Source organism: Chrysemys picta, chromosome 1 (genome assembly GCF_011386835.1).
Source record: "Chrysemys picta bellii isolate R12L10 chromosome 1, ASM1138683v2, whole genome shotgun sequence".
Classification (NCBI taxonomy): domain Eukaryota; kingdom Metazoa; phylum Chordata; order Testudines; family Emydidae; genus Chrysemys; species Chrysemys picta.
The window spans coordinates 188,837,071-188,855,015 of NC_088791.1; the positions used below are offsets into that span (position 1 = coordinate 188,837,071).

Sequence of the window (17,945 nt, forward strand, 5' to 3'; positions counted from 1 at the left end):
AACATGCATATAACACAACCTTCCCCATCACTCAGGTGTAGATTCCTGGAGGATGCTCTGTGGATTAGGGATTTGTTATAACTGCTAAATTTCTAAACTAATGTTTTCAAAATTTCTCATTCTGTTCCACGTTTCAGAATCTATTAGTGAAAGGTTACAATACTGACGGTGCAAAACCACCTGGCACCATCTTACCTTGAAGAAGGTCATTGTTGATCCATCTCTAACAGCCCCATATTCTATCTTGGTTTGCTTTGCCAAATCATCTGCTGAATCGATGGGGGATTCCATTCTCTCAACTGTCAGGAAGGCAGCCAAGTTGGCAGTGTAGGATGAGATTATGATTAAGGTGAAAAACCACCATATTCCTCCAACTATTCTGGTAGAAAGAGCTTTGGGCATCAGCTCTGATCCTGTTATAATATCATCAAAACAATCATATTAAAACATGTTGAAAGAAGTCTTTCTCTGGCAGTAGATTATTTTTAGGAGCATAATACATTTATGAACCACAGAATAATAAAAGAAATCTACACAGTAATCTCACATATGTACAGCTAACATTTATAATGGTAACATACTTTGAAGGGGATGTATGCCATGATACCTAACAAACACGATTATCCATGGGTCTGAACACCAATTTGTCTTTGAGATAATGTCACCTTTGGAGTTAACCTTTTAGACTCCTAGCAAGCTATACTAGCCATTTATCTGTATCTTAACTGCTTGTTACAAGTACTGTAATGAGGCTTTAAGCCTTAAACCTTCAGAAGAACAATACAGTAGAACTTCAGAGTTTCAAACACCTCGGGAATGGAGGTTATTTGTAACTCTGAAATATTTGTAACTCTGAACAAAACGTAATGGTTGGTCTTTCAAAAGTTTACAACTGAGCATTGACTTAACACAGCTTTGAAACTTCACTATGCAGAAGAAAAATGCTGCTCTCCCTTTATTTTATTAGTAGTTTACATTTAACACAGTACTGTACTGTATTTGCTTTTTTTTTTTTTTTTTTGGTATTTGCTGTTGCCTGATTGTGTACTTCCGGTTCCAAATGAGATGTGTGGTTGACCAGTCAGTTTGTAACTCTGAGGTTCTACTGTATCCCATTCACCTCTTAGAGGAAGTGCTTAAAAAGATGGCTTTACCCTGTCTCTCTTATCTACACATCCAGGTATGTATGGTCCTGCAGCCCTCACTCAGGCAAACAGTATCATTGCCTGATCAGTCAGTGGTGTTCCAGTAAAGTCAGTGGGACTTACTCACATGAACAAGGGCTGCAGGGGTCAAGGCCTAAAATATGTCGTCTTATAAGCCTATACTCTTTGTTTTAAAGGTAAGAAAGTTAAAGCAACTATACAGTCCCTTCTGGATCTCTACATGATGGTGCAATGTTACGAATAATAAATTAATCCCAGTTTAAAGGACAGAATGATGACTGAAATGGCATTAGCACATCCGACTGCACATCTCACATTGTGAGACTAGGACAATAAATGGATAATTTGTATGATTCATTTTACTTTTTAAGGGCATATAATTGACTCAGGAGGGTTAATTTGATCCCAGCTGTGAAGCAAAGTACTCCTAAACATTACGAGCCAAATACTGCCCTGACTGACACAGTATGCAACCTTGCTGACTTCAGTGGATTGCCTGGGGTTTAAGGCCCAGATTCAGACACGCACTTGATTGTGTGCTTATAGTCAACTGACTTCAGTTTAACTTCAGAGTTAAGCACACTGCATAAGTGTTTTGTTGAATAAGGATGGACTTAAGCAAATGCTTAAGTGCTGGCTGAACTGGGGTCTGAGTGTGTACAGAATTTGATTTAATTAATATTCATTATTGTTAGAGAAAGGTCCCTGTTGTTGAAGTGTTATGTCTTCTGAGCTACTTAATGATTAGGAACTTCAGACATTTCACAGAAGGTATTTAAGGCCTTGGAAGATTTTAACATAAAAACTCTATACAATTTGAGCAAAAGTTGAAAGGGTAATAATCTTCAAACCACAGGCAAACAGATTTAATTTAGCTTTTTATAAATATATGTACATCTCTCTTAAAGGTCAGAGCTAAGCATAGCCGAGGGCTCTGAGTACATTGATGTAGCTACCAAATTATGAGAGGTAACAGCAAAGCAGACTTCCTGCCGTGTGTAGCCTTTGTGTTGTACTGATTTTAAACTAGGCCAACAGTCTAAAAGTAGAGGTTCCTATTTAATTTAGGGAATCTTAATGTATCATTTCAAGAGCTGCAGAGTCATCCAGATTTATGTTTGTTAATTGTGCTTTTCTTGGTGCTTTATCAGACTAGATTTTTTTTAATGTAGTGAAACATGATTTTTTACTCCTAAGGATGTATTTATTTCTAAACTGTAGTTGATCTAGCAAACGTAAGAGCAGGCTGCTATGTATGCTGATTCAGATCTTCATGAAGATGTCATTTTCTAAAAGCCTAGATAGTTATAGGAATATAAAAGATGTAGTTAGACACTGGTACAATACCTAGTTTTAATGTATAGTGATAGTAATAGCCAACTAAACTTCAGAGACCTTAGCAGCTTGCCATAAAAGCTGGTAGTGCAGCCTTCTAGTTAGAGGTACACGACAATAGATGGAGGTGGAGAAACTCTTGGTTACTGTAGCTTTTTGGCAAAATTATAATACTCCAGTGGCAAATTAGTTGTATAAATGAAACAGAAAATCTTTAATCTAATTAAACTAAGAACAGTACATTTTAACTTGCCACTGAGTGTTATAAGCAAGGGGATTGATCTTGTAAGATGCTGAGCACCCTCCACTCTCACAAAAGTCAATAGGAGTTGAGTGGGGTTCAGCATATTGCAGGATCAGGCCCATGATTTTTTTCAGTATTCACCATCTCTTGGAACCCACTTCAGCAAAGGGTGTAAGCACATTTAGTTTCATTGATGTAATCTTGTGAGCCTTAAGCTCTACCTTTAAAAGTAAGAATGTGCTTATGCACTTTGTTGAATTCGGGCCTTAGCAGGTTACTTGAGTTTTTAAAAGTAATAGTTTCTCATACATTTTTTTAAATTTATCTGCTGACTATAATTAGAAGTATGCCATGTCTGGATACCTTCAAAGACCAGAGGAAATATCTGGGTTGAGAACTTCAAGGGAATGGGGAAATAACATCTAAGTAAAATGTACTAGCAAGATTCAGGGTCAGAGACAATACTTGCTGAAGTCTCTCTAGTGCCTTTTTATGGCAGACATGACAGCCAATCCTGATCCAGACTTTGCTCACGCTCTGTAGAAAAGAGAAAGTCTGATCATCACATTTTAAAATTTAATAAACAAGTGGCTTCCAATCAAGCACAACAAGCAGCTTCTGTTAACAAGAAAGAGCATAACAATAGATGCAGAGGTTAGCAACCATTCATCTCTTGTTCAAACTCTACATGTTACTGATGGTGCACTTACAGTCACACGTACCACAAGTTTGTACATGGAAACATTTGCTTCACCTTACAAATGTTTTTGTAAAGCTTCTTGAAAGACAAGCAGAGTCTGGTTGGGGCTGACTGTCATGTACCCAAGGTAGTGGTAACTAGTAGACACTGCATCCCACAGTTTGCTGTGGATGATGGTAAACTCCAAAAAGGCAGGACATTAAAAACACAAAATCTTGGGGTACTCTCACACACAAGGCAGTCACAATTATATACACACACCTGCCTGATACTGTAAAACCTTAGTCTGTACTTTACAGATACATTGGAAAAAACAAAAACACCTTATCTCCAATCTTCTTCAAAATAATTTTGGTGAGGGTATGTGTGTCCTATGAATATACCAATAAAACTGTGTGCATGTATTATCCTAGTTACAGTGTGAAATTTCTTCACTACCCTGTCTAAGAAAAATTCCTTTATTATTATTATTATTTATTATTTTACAAAATCCAAATTGGTATTCATGCCTATGAAAAGAATAAATTGTACCTGAATGAATGTAGGTATTCCTTCCTTTCTTAAATATTTGGGAATTTAATACCAATATATTGCTGTGACTTCCTCTATGTGTTGACTTTTTTTTTTTTTTTTTGGCCAAAAAATGTTTTCAGAGATGTTGAATGGAGCCCCCTATTGATACAATATAGCCCTTTAATGGGAAGCCTCAGTATACACACGCCATAAGCATAAGTGTTTAGTACATGTATCTGCGTGACTTCCCATATCGAGTGCACTTCGCTGCCCTTCATTGACATGCGAGTATCTCTGTGCAGTTTCCAAAATTCAGCAGCAACTGGCACTTGACTTGGTTAAATTCTAAGGTTGGATGCATTTACAAGAGGATGGGACTCAAACCTGCAGAAAAGCCAATAAAAATAGGTTTTGTTTTGGTTTTAAATAAGTTTGACAATTGCCAACAAAACTTAACAATCTTTGTGAAGAAATACCTTTTGACTGGCTGTTACTGTATGTGTTCCAGAATTGCTATGGCTATTACTGTCTATATTGGGATGAAGCCTACGTGAATAGAGATTTTTCCTGTTTTCAGTGTAGGAATTTTAGATTTATCATCAATAAAAATACCTTTGTAGTCATCCGGCTATTATTTTCTGTTTTGTCCACAGAAGCTCCCATATAGGACAGCTGACTTGTATGTTTTCCCTTCTAATTTCTGCGGTTACCATATTTTGTATTTAAGCAAGTGTTAGTTTCATTTCCCTTCCCTCCCTATCCCCACTTCACTGTGTAATCTGCTTTTTTAATTTCTGAGATCAGGTTTTACAATATATGTGGTAGCTACAGATGGTGGAGTTTACCAGCACAGAAGCCCGTGAGCAGACTGTGGGATGTGTGCAATAATGATGTGTGACCGGTGTACCTTGCTGCATGAGAGCTCCAACTCCAAACCAGAAACTATTTAGTAAAGTAAAATTGTTTTCCACCACATCTGAGTCAGGGTTGCACGGGTGGGGGTTATACCACTCATAGGGTGTAAACCTGTGGTAGTTAACAGAAACAGTCTGTAAACATCAGATAAAATACACACTGAGCCAGCAAACCTGCTAAAGAATGCAGAAAATGAAAAGATTAATGAAGAAAATAACCAAAACTAAAGCATAGATATGTGTCCCGCTACCGTATGCAAGCTGCAGAGCAGCACTGCAGTGCAGGGAGGGGCTTTCAGAGCTCCAGTTTTAGCATAAGCCCTACTTCATTAATCCTAATGCTCTTTGACTGTAATCCTCAAATATAAGACTACTGTTTCTTTCAAAGTTCCCAGTCATTCCCCTAGCCACGCGATTGATGACCTGCAGAGAGGGGGATGCACTGATTCCATGTAGCTGCTCCCTGGCGAAGCATGAAAGAAAATGGCACTCTAAAAGCAGTGCCTTTGGAGTACTATCTATATAAAGAACTGGCATTGGGCATGACAAAAAAACTATATTACAAGACCCGTTGGTGTTAAGATACTAATTTTTGTGGCACTTTCTCCAATAGTGAGGTTACAGCACTTTAATAATAAGTTGTTGCTACTTTGCGGGAGTAATTTCAGTGCTTAAAAACCATAGGGGTATATTTTCAGTATCATGTATAGAGAATTAGGCAGCCAGTTTCCCCTTAATGAGTGGAAGAATAGTGCTTAATTCCCAGCGCACCTTGCTGAAAATGCAAAATCTAGACCCTATTTTGGTCTGCAAAATAGTTGGCAAAGTTACTTTAAAGATTGTTCCTCCCCATGGTACTGTGCCTGCTGCTTCTCAGCTCTGCAGGGCACATTAGGTACATTCCTGCTGAAGTTTATGAATATAGCTTTAATTGACAATGCCATGCTAATACATTTTAATTACTGTTTCAGCAATATAATTAAGCTTTGAATTTATGCACTCTTGCAACCAGAGTGCTACGCTAAGCTGAAGTAATGAACGCTGATAGTAATGAACGTACTAATTGAAACAGTAGGTAGCTTAAGATGCCATTAACTAAACAATATCATCATCACTAGTACAATAGTTGTTACACATAATTGCAAGAGGCAATATAAAGATTAAAGATGACAATTTTCTACATACGCCATTTAAAAAAAACAAAACCAAAACCAAGCCATTACATTCCAGCAAGTTTTTCACTGTGCTAATAGAGTGAAAACCACCTTTCTACAATCAATGAAATTGTTCTTAACTAGATTTGTGCACAAAGGGTGAAACTCAAAGGGTGAGCCACAGCCTATGTACCAGCTAACTTGCACATAAGCCATCGAAGTGCAAAGGCCTTCTGCTGGGCATTCACACACACTGAATTACAATGTTGACATGTTACAAGCAGGGCCGCCGTTTCCATTCAGGTGACCTAGGCGGTTGCCTAGGGTGCCAGCATTTTGGGGGAGCCGCATTTTGCCGTCCGCTGCTGAATTGCCGCCGAGGGGGGTCCTTCCGCGCTCTGGGTCTTCGGCGGCAATTCTGCGGCGGGTCCTTCACTCGCTCCGGACCCCCCCGCCGCAGAATTGCCGACGACGACCGGGAGCGCGGAAGGACCCCCGCCTAGGGCGCCAAAAACCCTGGCGCCGCTCCTGGTTACAAGGAGTGTAAAACAGTAATTGCGCATGATCTTTTGCTGTGAGTCTTGCACTGCAAATTTTGCAGGGCTGGGCTCTTACATTTTTTTAAGTAATAAACATATTCTGTAGCTTAGACAAAAATGTATCTATAACAGAAGGAACAAAATGGCAACTGCTAGAAAATAGCAATAAAATTCAGTCGGCAGAACTACTTCTGCCAGACTAGAAAGGCTTTATTTTATTATATGACCTTTTGATTATTCAAAGAGCAAAAGTCTACAGCTGCTATTTTAAAAAAAATTGTGCTAGTATATCAGTGACTCATTCTCTATTAGAATTAAATATCAGATTTTCTTGTTATGCACCTTATTCTGTGCGATGCACTGTATAAAATGTTGATGCAATGAACAGAGGAGGGGCAAGTCAATGATTCTATTCCAGGACTTGGCTAACCTAGGAAATTTCTGTTAATATTTCCACTGTTGTTTCTCCTGATTCATTTCCATCAGTGGGAGCAGTAGTGTAGACAAGATGATGTAGGTTGCTGGCAGTTAAGCATTACTTCATGTAGGGTTTCTCTGAGCAAAGTTTGATGACTTGCCTATATCATTGATAGACACCTATGCTAGCACTTCCACCACTGATATCACCAGTGGAGATGAAATGAAGGTGGCAACAGAGAGAAATTTTAGCAGAACATTATTAGTGTAGTCACAGCTAATGTGGAGAAGAAAAAAAAAGAAACTGTAAAAATCAGTAACTTTACAAATAGTGATAAGGCATTGCTATTTGTTTAATTATTATGGCACTTTATACAAAATTTAAATAACAATGGTAATGCTACATAAGACCTCGGGAGAACTAAGATATGAGTCATGCCACCGAAAAAAAAATCTTTAGAAGTACAACAGACATGTCCATAAATATTATCCATGAATATTTCTCTCAATGAGAGTGCAACAATAAACAATGACGTTTATTTGTTATAGCACTGCTAGAATAGTGGAGATTTGTGTGCAAGGGTCTTCCTGAGCTCTGCCTCCAACAGCTCACCAAAAGGTTCTTGAGAATTGACCTGTCCAATCCCTGGTGAAAGAAGCAAATCTTTAGCAGATGAAAAACAGATTTGGAGGTGTGAATGGACTATTCTGGCTTTTCCTAGATATGTAGTCGGAATCCTAGCCTGGTGAAGCAAGTTTAAATGTCAGGTGTGTACTAAACACCTTCAGCATAACTATTTGCCAGCTAATTTAGCACTGCTTCTAGATACCAGTTCAGCAAAGCACTCAAGCAGGCTTTTAAGTTCCATTGACATGAATAGAACTTTTGCTGAATTGGGCCCTTAGTCTCCTGTTTTCCTAAATAAATAATCAGCAAGAATAATAAAGCTTGATATTTCTAAGGATTTTTTTAAAAATTAGAAAATGGGAATTATCATTGTTCCGGGGGCAAAGGACTGGTTTTATCTAAAGGGAGCAACGGTTAGCAGTTGAGAGAGTGAAACACAAGGGATGATGATTCAATAATATTTTCCTCTTTTTTGTTTGTGTTCATTTGAGCATGCATTTGGGTATAGCCCATTGGGTGGCTTTCTTGATTACTTGCTGTATCCAGTGCATTCTTTCATATACTTAAAGCTTTGTCTGTTTTCTGAGTTTGACATGGTTTTCCTAGAGAATTTACAGGGCTGAGGGCAAACTGGGGCTTGTTTGTTTGTTTTTTTCCTTCTCCCTGTTCCTTGGTGGAGAAGGCTGTGGGATGTTTTTAGTCTTGGCGCACAACAGCAGAACGAAGTTAATCTGTCACTGATGGGCAGATTTAATATCAGCCATGAATGAGACGAGTTGTGTGCAGTTAGAATTATTATTCATGGTACAGTGAGCTACTGCAAGAGCTTGTGGGAAATCATGACTAATTGTACACAGTCTTGTGGCTGATATGAGATTAGCCGTCAGTTATGGATGAACTCTTTCTGTCACCCAGGACCTACACTAATGAGTTGTCCCATGATCCTCTAAGCAGTTTAAAACAAAACAACAATAAAACCTACAAATTGCCCCCCATCACTGTAGTCTGCCTTGGGCATTGGTGCTGAAACCAGCAAGCAGACAAAGTTTCACGTATATGAAAGAGTGCGTTTGGCAGTGCATCCACTTGAAAAGAAAGCTGTTCTGTGGGCCATAAAGAAATACACAACCATGTCAAACTGACCTCTGTGGGACTGCTCTTGTAAATAAGGGAGCTCGCCAATTAAAAGAAATCATAATTTAGGGTGCGGGGAACTCATGACAAGAACTATGTAACTCGTCTCAGAGCTGTATAGGAAATCAGACAGTGTGTATGCATATTATCAGAATGACTAACATGGGGCTACTATAATGATGCTATTTTATTACATTTGCTCTTTCATTGTAATCTCTAGAATCAAAAGATACAATTTTAATTGACTCAAATTAGTTTGAGCATTTACAAGAGTTTTGTATTAAATGTTTACATTGTATCTTTACTCTGATATGAGGAATATTTAGAATTTCAACAATACAGCATTACAGCTTTATATATTATCCTATAGCTACCTGTATTATATAAATGTTAGATCATGAAGAGTTACATTATTTGAAACTTGTTTTCTTGGAGTATCTACTCTGATGCTCTTTTTCCTTCATTAGCGTGAATTATGTCATTGTTTTATATTCAAAGCAATACATGATAGAATTGGGGGGAAAGCTTTACAAGGTGTCAGAAGAAAAAATATAATTGTTGGTAATGGAAAAACCAATAACCCAGACAAATATTTTTATGTATATTCCTAGGAAGGAGGAGGAAGGGTTGGAAAATGTTCAATAAATAGTGATGAAAATTATAATTCCAAATAGTGGAAGAAGTGAAAATAAATGATTTTTTACAGAGTCTTAGTATGGATATCAAATGCCATCAGAAAAAAAAATGTTTCAAATATGGCATCCAAGGGATGTTGAATTAATATTTTATATATAAAATATTGAAATTCCTTAGGAAGGGATATCTTGGAAAGTTTCATATGCAATGTAGATGTCTGATCCCACAAACCTTTATTCAAATGACTAACCCTTATTCATACTAGTAGAGGCATTGAAGTGAATGTGACTACTTATATATGAACTATTCATGTAAGAAAGGCATTGGAACATCAGACTCCAGAATTGCTAAGAAAGGAGTACTGCTGAACTTTGTCAATCATATTTTCATATTTTTCCTTTTCAGTTTTTAAACACAATTTGTTGAACTTTTCATTAATCAATTCCCCCTTTCCCCCCCAGTTTCTAAACTTGTTGTATTCTATTAGGAGTTTGCTCTTCCATGGGTTAGGAGTTCATTGTTAGCAGAGGCCTGATTCAGGACAGCAGTTAAGCATATGCTTAATTTTAAGCCCAGTTTAAGTCCTATTGAAGTTAAACACATGCGCCCCTGGATCATAAGTGCCTTCCTGAATACGGCTCTCACTTGGGATTTGAGAGTACACAGTGCTTTGTACCTCCTGTGACAATTCACTTTAGAGAGAGGTATGGGAGCATCTTGCAGAGCCAAGCCCTTGGGTTCTCTGTTATGCTATCCTGAATTTTCAGAGTGAATTGATCTGAGCTGACTTCCACCCTTCAGCAACAAAGATTTTCAGATTCTCTCTTGGCTTTTAACTGTATGCATTGTTAGTTGAAAAGTGCAGTGTTTAGAAAGGAGTAACTATGCTGAAAAGCAGTTGTATATAATATTTTCATTTCTATTAAGTAACTGATGACACATTTTATCAATTTTATTTTTTCTCCCTTAAACTCTTAAGTAAAGAAGAATCCCGTCACACTATGAATATTTATTTTCAAATAAAAATAATGCAAGACAACCCCTCTGGAATGCAATGTTTTTGGTACTGTATAAAATTCCCAGAATATTATTAAATTGTCATTGGTGGAGTGAGTATATGTTGTGTGACCAGTGCAACACATATATGATAAGAGGAAAGAAAAGAGGTTGTCTCTCACACAGTCTTTTAACTTACCTTGCAATTACAAAGAGTACACAACTGACTCCAAGGCAGGCTAGGAGGACATACATCCAAATATCAGGAGAAAGAGGGTTGAGAAAGGAGAAAACACCAGGATTTGTGCCATTGGGTTTCCGGTACAAAATACTGATCCCCAGTGTCATGAAGGGTTTTGAAAAGTCGATTACTTTCTCCCTTACGTAGGTGATAGTGAGAGGAGCAACCGCCAGATCGGCTTTCTGGGAACACAAATTGGAAAATATTCTCATTTTCTCTGCATTCAACAAGCATATTTTTATTCCTTCCACCTTTTCCCATGGGTATTAAACAAGCTAAAACAAACATGTCTAGTTTTGCCTAGAAGCTGAACTGTAATTGAGTGTAAAATAAAAATTCTTGGTTTCCTTACTAAAGGTCATTGTGGGCAGAAAAACTACTTCAGAAGAGCTATAGTAATTTGAGTATGACTGAAACAGTTTACATCAAGAAACTGTGGCAAAACAGTGCATTATTAGGACGTTACCAGAAGCAGAATGGACAAGTCTGACATATTATTCATGGGAAGTGAGCACCCAAACAATTCAAAGCTTTTCCTTGTCTTTGCAGACACCGAGATCCTTTGATGCAATAATACGGGCACCTTTCCAATGGATAGGGTAGGGCATGATTTGCAGAGCCTGCAGGGGGGCTCAGCACCGCTCATGAACTGCAGAGCAGTGAAGTGCAGCGGCTCCCTGCCTACTGTTGTGTAGGGGAGATTGGGTCTACTGCTATGGAGATTTAACTATCATTGCTGCAGAGTAAGGGCCTAGGTGCTGGGTGAACTACTGTAGTCTCAGGGCTGTCATAGTAGCCATGGATGAGGTCTACAGTGTGGGGGAATGTATTTCTTCCCTCCTAGAATACCCCAGCACTGGGGGGAAGGATTTTCCCCCAAAATGCAGACCTTAAGTACTTGTCTTTGCTCAAAGGCTTTTCTGCTCTGTGAAAACGGCTAGTCCTCCTGTTAATGTAAACACTTCATTTGACTTGGCTTCTTATAAACTATCTTAGGTTAAAGTAGAATAAAGACAGAACAATTCATTCTTACATGATCTATGAGTTCTTTGACCATCCCATTCCACTCTCCTTTGTCATTCTGGGCTCCATATTTACCATCAGAAACTAGTTTGACCTCATAGATGAAGCCTAAAATATTTGACAGTTCCTTCAACAAATCCAGGCAATATCCTTCAAATCTGTCATTTCCATACAAGGGCTTATCAGACTTTTTGTACATAACATAGGGATCTTCCTATAGAATAAACACACCAAACATGTAACAATAGAAATGAGGTACATTTCAGATAATCTCAGTTTATACATGACACAAATAATTGGATGATTTACTACAGTTGTACAGGTGCAACAAATTTACCCTGTCCATTAAAAGTCATCTTAGATATGTTAGTAAATTGCCCAAATCAATCAGCTATAAATGTCCTGGGTCTGAGTTTCATGGGATCTGAGGGACTGTTACTCCCATTGGCTTTAATTAGAGTTGTTGGTGTTCAGCGCCTCCAAAATCAGGCCCAAGATCTATACTATATAATGTGCCATGTTAAGGGATGGGTAAGGATACTGCAGTAGTACAATAAATACTAGACCAAGAATCATAAAGTAAACCTAAAAATTGACTTTCTAAATAAAACAAACCTTAAAAAGTATGAAATAATATAGCCATTGACTGGAATATATTCATGGGAGAGAATAAAAAAATAGCATAGGTAGAGTGGTTTTGTGTACAGGGTATTTCCTTTTCAGCTCTGGGCAAGGCAGGTGTCTGTAGTTTTAACCTAAAGCGCAGGGCTCCTGGCAGGGGAAAGTCAGCAGAGAGGAAGTTGTGGCACAAGGAATCTGCAACTTTCCTTTCTCTAGGGAACCCAGAACCAGCCAGTACAGCCCAAGAAGTAGCAGCACTGGCCAGGAAGACAGGGATCAGGGTGGCTGGAGGATACACAGTTCAACACATCCTCCCCACCGTAACTTCCATTCGACATCAGTGAGGATGTACCAGAATCTGTCTGTCCACTCTGCACCATAAGCTGCTCTTCTCATCCAACCTTGTTTGTAGTGAGAAGTCAGAACATGTACACGCTGACTATAAAAGTTAGTATTTGGGTGTGTGAAATTTTCTTTGTTGAAAGAAATACAAATTGTTTCTTCAAAGTACAGAGATAAGCTAAACATAATTTGGAAATGTGATTACTTTAGTGTATAGATGGATAATGGGCAGTTTGAGTCTGTGTCTATATGCAAATAATATGCTGGGCTAGAAACATGGGGTGAAAAGAAGAACAGGAGTACTTGTGGCACCTTAGAGACTAACAAATTTATTAGAGCATAAGCTTTCGTGGACTACTTAAGTGGGCTGTAGTCCACGAAAGCTTATGCTCTAATAAATTTGTTAGTCTCTAAGGTGCCACAAGTACTCCTGTTCTTCTTTTTGCGGATACAGACTAACACGGCTGTTACTCTGAAACATGGGGTGGTTTGTCAAACCATACATTGGTACAGGGAACCACAAAAGATGAAGTGCGGAGTTTAGGCTGAAAAGGAAGGCTTCATATAAATATGTAAAACAATGTAAGCAATGTATGATCTATTCTACACTATGGATAATAATATTAACACTGAGTCCTGTGGCACCTTAAAGACTAACAGCTGTATTGGAGCATAAGCTTTCGTGGGTGAATACCCACTTCGTCAGACGCATGTGGGCATTCATCCACGAAAGTTTATGCTCCAATACATCTGTTAGTCTTTAAGGTGCCACAGGACTCTTTGTTGCTTTTTACAGATCCAGACTAACACGGGTACCCCTCTGATACTTAATATTAACACTATGCAGCAGGACTTACCAAAATGGTAGTGACTATGAGTGTTCGGTTAGCCAGTGAATCGGTGATATTGGTAGATCTGTCTTTATTGCTGTCAGTCATATTAAGGCCACTATTTGAGTTCCAAACCCCAATCTGCACAGAACAAAGTAGATAAATGGCTGCTAAGCCTCGGGGATTGCATTCAGTGAAATTATGTATAATTTTCCATAAATGTGCATTATAGTTCACAGTCCAAAAAAAGAACATTGATACCATACATCACTGTGATAAATTAAAACATAAGCTGTATGAAATGTTTCAGGAACAAACTGGTTATAATTCTAAATAAGGGAACAACATCAAATGGTTGATTGTCGTATTTAAATCATTAGGAACACACTGCTCTTTCAAAAGCAGGTTGAAATGAATTAACCATGAGTATAAGGTATGTCAATATAGCTGTGCATTTGCCCATTTACTACAAAAGTGGAACGTGTTGACTTTGTTTCCTCCTAAAAATGTCAAATGTCTATTTTCATGAAATTGGTTCTTTTTGTAAATGGTAAAGTTGAAACATATGGCAAGACCTTTCCTTTCCAAGACAACAGATTAAAAGCTTGGATAAATATGCTGAAACAGATTGATGGATGCACTGGCCTTTTACTTTTGCTCTGAACCTGCTGAAGGCACAGATGATTATTCCAGTCACTTCTTGACTACTGATAAGACAGAACCATCAAGGTGATGCCATTTCACCTCCGATCAGTATTTGTCAGTAAATGCAAAAGACTAAAGGAGAATGTAGGTTTAGATTCCTTTCCAATCCCCACAATAAGTAGTAACTCCAGCATTTAGGGCCTGATCCAGAACCCAATATAGGCAAGAGGGAGGCTTTCACTGATGTCAATGGATTTGGATCAGTATCTTTACAGTGGTGCAAATTACAAAAGTAAAGTTAATTTATTCAGATAAATATCAACTTTACATATATTCAAATTTAAATCGTCTCAAGATTTTATTTCCAAATCTTTCTGGTATTAATGTCTTTTAAAATAAAGTTGTATAGATTTGGAAATTGGGCAATAATAACTGACCCCACACAAGTTTTCCTCCTGAAAAAATATTGTGCCTCCAAATAGGCGTAATTAAAAATGCTACTTGCCTAACTTTGCACAAGGCCCCAGTTCAGCAAAGTATTTAAGCACATGTCTAAGTAAACACATGAGTAGTTCCATTCACTTCAATGGGGCTATACATGTGCCTAAAGTTAGACATGTGCTCAAGTACCTTGCTGAGCACATGTCTAACTTTAGGCACATGTATAGGGGCCTAAGTGCCCGGCTCTGCAATATGTTGAGTGCTCTTAAAGCCTGCTGAAGTCATTTAGCACCTCACAAGACAACTGGCACATTGAAGAATCAGGCTGAATGTGAGAGCCACTGTTCTGAATGGGCTTGATCCTGCTAGGTGTCGAATGTCTCCTACAAGACATGAATGCCCAGATCCACAAAGGGACATAAGCGTTCCAATGCTGAGAGTCACAATGCCCAACTTTTAGGTGCTTAGAAAAATCACAGGAACAACATTGCGATCCACAAAGCCTGAGTTAGGTGGCTAGGCTCCCTATACAATGAATGGGGAAAGATAGGGGCCTTAAACTGCCATCCACAAAAGCCATCACACTAGTCAGCTCCCTGCTAGCCAATGGCAGATGCTGACTGGATCAGGGCAGAGGTATGTCTTAAGCCCTGCCCCTATCTCTGCTTGCACTCCACAACTGGGAAGTCTCTTCTGGAGTCAAGTGGCTTAGAAGCCAAAGGTGTTTCTTGTGAGATGGAGCTAGGTGCCTGTCAGTCTCCACACAAGGCATCTCGGGGGTGCGGAGGGGGAGCATTTCAAAACCTTTAGCCCAGTGGTTAGGGTACCCCCTGGGATGTAGGAGCCCCCCTGTTCAATTCTGCCCTCTCCTTGGTGAGGAGAAGGGAGTTGAACAGGAATCTGTCACCTCTCTGGGTGGGTCTCTCTCCACATTAACATTCTCTCCCCACCACCAGATCAGGCCAAACAAGCAAGACAGGTGTTGGCGTCACTAGGCATAGCTACCAGGTAACTCGGGGGAGTGGAAGGCCATAAGTGCCGATGAAACTCCTGCGCTCTGGGTCTAGGTAAGCCATAATAACTTTATTTTGTGAACTTTTACCTACTTTTATGCTAACTTCTTACATGCTGTAGCAGAAATGTAATGGTCAGCTTTTCTAGCAAAACACAGTAGAGATAAGGACAGGGGGAAGGGGGAGGGAGAAGCCTCTACGTCTTAGCCTGTGAAGGCCGAAGATAAGCAGACAAATGGGAACTGTTCTAATAAGCCACAATGTGTGTCTGCTGTAACTGCTCGAGGAGGGAGGGGTAGAAAGGGTAAGAAAATAACACAACAAAGGCTTGCACAGAAACAGCTTGAAATATAAAATGGGACACTTGCTTGTATTTGCTGTGCTTAATTTGAGACACGCTGGTCTCCTAGTGCCTATTCAGAGCTCTTAAATAAAATTGGTTTGCTTCTCCACCTCGGTGTCTTCATTAATGCAAAGCACAGCAGGCAACGAACCCCGCTGTTGCCCCCCTCGGGCCCTTTTGGACCGGCAACACAGGCACTCCTCTGCCTACCTTTCCCCCCAGTCTGTGGATTGCATTGGGGCTTAGGTGGGTGATTGGGGCCTGGGTGCCTACAGCGGGGCTGCAGTGTGCATGCCTAGAGGCAGAAACATAGGCCCCTAGGGAATATTTACAGCAGAAATGTAGGTGCTAAATGAGTCTAGGTGCCTACAGAGTTCGGTGGCAGCTGAGCAGGAGTTTTGTGTACAGCAGAGGAGTCTAAAGCTGGGACTTAGGTGCCGAAATATGGGGTTTAGGCATGTAAGTACCTTTGTGGATCTGGGCCTATGTGCCCTCAATTTTTATGGGATTGAATATGTCACTTCAACGGGAACTGACTTCAGTGGGGATGGAGGGCACTGAGCATTTCCAGCATTAGGCCCTGAAGTGACATCTGAATACAGCAATTTGAAAATGGAGCTTTTCATTATCTATCTATTGTTAGACACTCGTGATGAAATGACATATGCAGAAGATGTTTAGAGAGTATTCAGTATCTTTCTATGCTATTAGAAAACTTGATGAATGAAGCATAATATGCCTTAGACCAAATTAATGCAAAAAATGCACAAAACGAGCAGATTCTCTGTACCAACATTCCAGGCTTTTGAAAGGTTAGAAAAAGAATCTTGCCAAGTTAACTGTCAAACAACCGGAAATACAGAATCAAAATATCTGTTGCTGAGGAATGATACATTTTACAAAGCTCACCACAGGTTTTACTTTAATTGCATGGAAAGATTTTCTTCTTAACCTGAGCTAATGAAACAACAACCTCCACTTTGAGGAGCAAAATCAATACAAAAATGGTATATGAGCCATCTGCGTTAAACTGCCAATTTAAATATGATCAATACCCATATAATGATCCACAGTCATTGATTTGTTAAAACAGTCTGGAATGATGTCACAAACATCACTTACCATCTTAGGCTAGAAGAGTTGACCAATGTACCTTGGATTTAAAGAGACAGGGCCAGCTTTGAGTCTGGTCCATTCAGTATACATATATTTTAAATTGAAAGTTTGTGAAAGGTACCAGATTGATGGCTTTGGGGACTGGCATACTCCATCCTCGGAACAGCATGCTTCATCACGCTGGTCTGCCAGTGCGTTTCAACCGTATCCTGGAGGGACCAGCTTTGAGTGCCTCCCTGCTGAGATTGCCAACAAGGCTGCCAAATCAGACCAAGACTGAAACTGCTGACCTGCCTCACATACTGTACACCTCCATCAGCTGTCAGATGGTCAGTCACTACTGACTCAGGCGGGATTCGTTGAGATTATTAACTGAGGCAGGGACTGTCTTTTCTTGTCCAGAACCCAGCACAATGGGACACTGCTCCTGATTGGGGTTTTGGGGATTGCTATTCTATAAATATTACAATAACAATTATATCATTCAAATTATCTATGGCTGAAAGCCCCAGGATCCCATTGTCAATTTCTTTAGCTAACCATTTCTCCTCCTATGGCATTTTTAATTGGGATAATGTTGCTCATGATTCCTTCCCCTCCCCATACAGACACACACATACACACACGTCTTTTAGGTTTCTTTTGCTTCCAGGAGATCAATTTGATCTGAAAAGTATTTGTATACATGACGTGTTGGGCATAATCAGTTTAGTTAATCTGGGGCCATGATAAATAGCTAGTTTCTTTTCATTTGTTTTGGGGCAGTGCGCATTAATCAAAAGCTATTCTGCTCAACGTTGCTAACTTCCTGACACACTGGTGTGCTTGAAATAGCTGGCAATGAGGAAGAGCAGAACGGTCATACAGAACATGGAATAGTACAGTCAGTGTATACACAATACATCAAGATGGCCACTGTACATTAAAATTAAAGGAATGACACCGTAGGTCAGT

The 17,945-nt window shown here is 39.3% G+C and overlaps 1 protein-coding gene and 1 long non-coding RNA gene across 6 annotated transcripts in view; one reads left to right on the top strand and one right to left on the bottom strand.

The window, feature by feature from the left end:
* GRIK1 (glutamate ionotropic receptor kainate type subunit 1) overlaps positions 1 to 17,945 on the bottom strand; it is a 225,070-nt gene that overhangs the window by 29,108 nt on the left and 178,017 nt on the right. For 4 of the 5 annotated variants that reach the window (XM_065576876.1, XM_065576883.1, XM_005283895.5 and 1 more), the window contains 5 exons: positions 13,461 to 13,574; positions 11,651 to 11,854; positions 10,576 to 10,799; positions 4,866 to 4,984; positions 196 to 413 (listed from right to left, as the gene is read on the bottom strand). In XM_065576876.1, the coding sequence (XP_065432948.1) occupies positions 196 to 413; positions 4,866 to 4,984; positions 10,576 to 10,799; positions 11,651 to 11,854; positions 13,461 to 13,574 (879 nt within the window). The remainder of the gene's footprint in view (positions 1 to 195; positions 414 to 4,865; positions 4,985 to 10,575; positions 10,800 to 11,650; positions 11,855 to 13,460; positions 13,575 to 17,945) is intronic. The other variant, XR_010594598.1, reaches the window with a different exon arrangement.
* The window catches only part of LOC135977226 (uncharacterized), a 117,888-nt gene that overhangs the window by 24,991 nt on the left and 74,952 nt on the right, over positions 1 to 17,945 (top strand). The window lies entirely within an intron of this gene.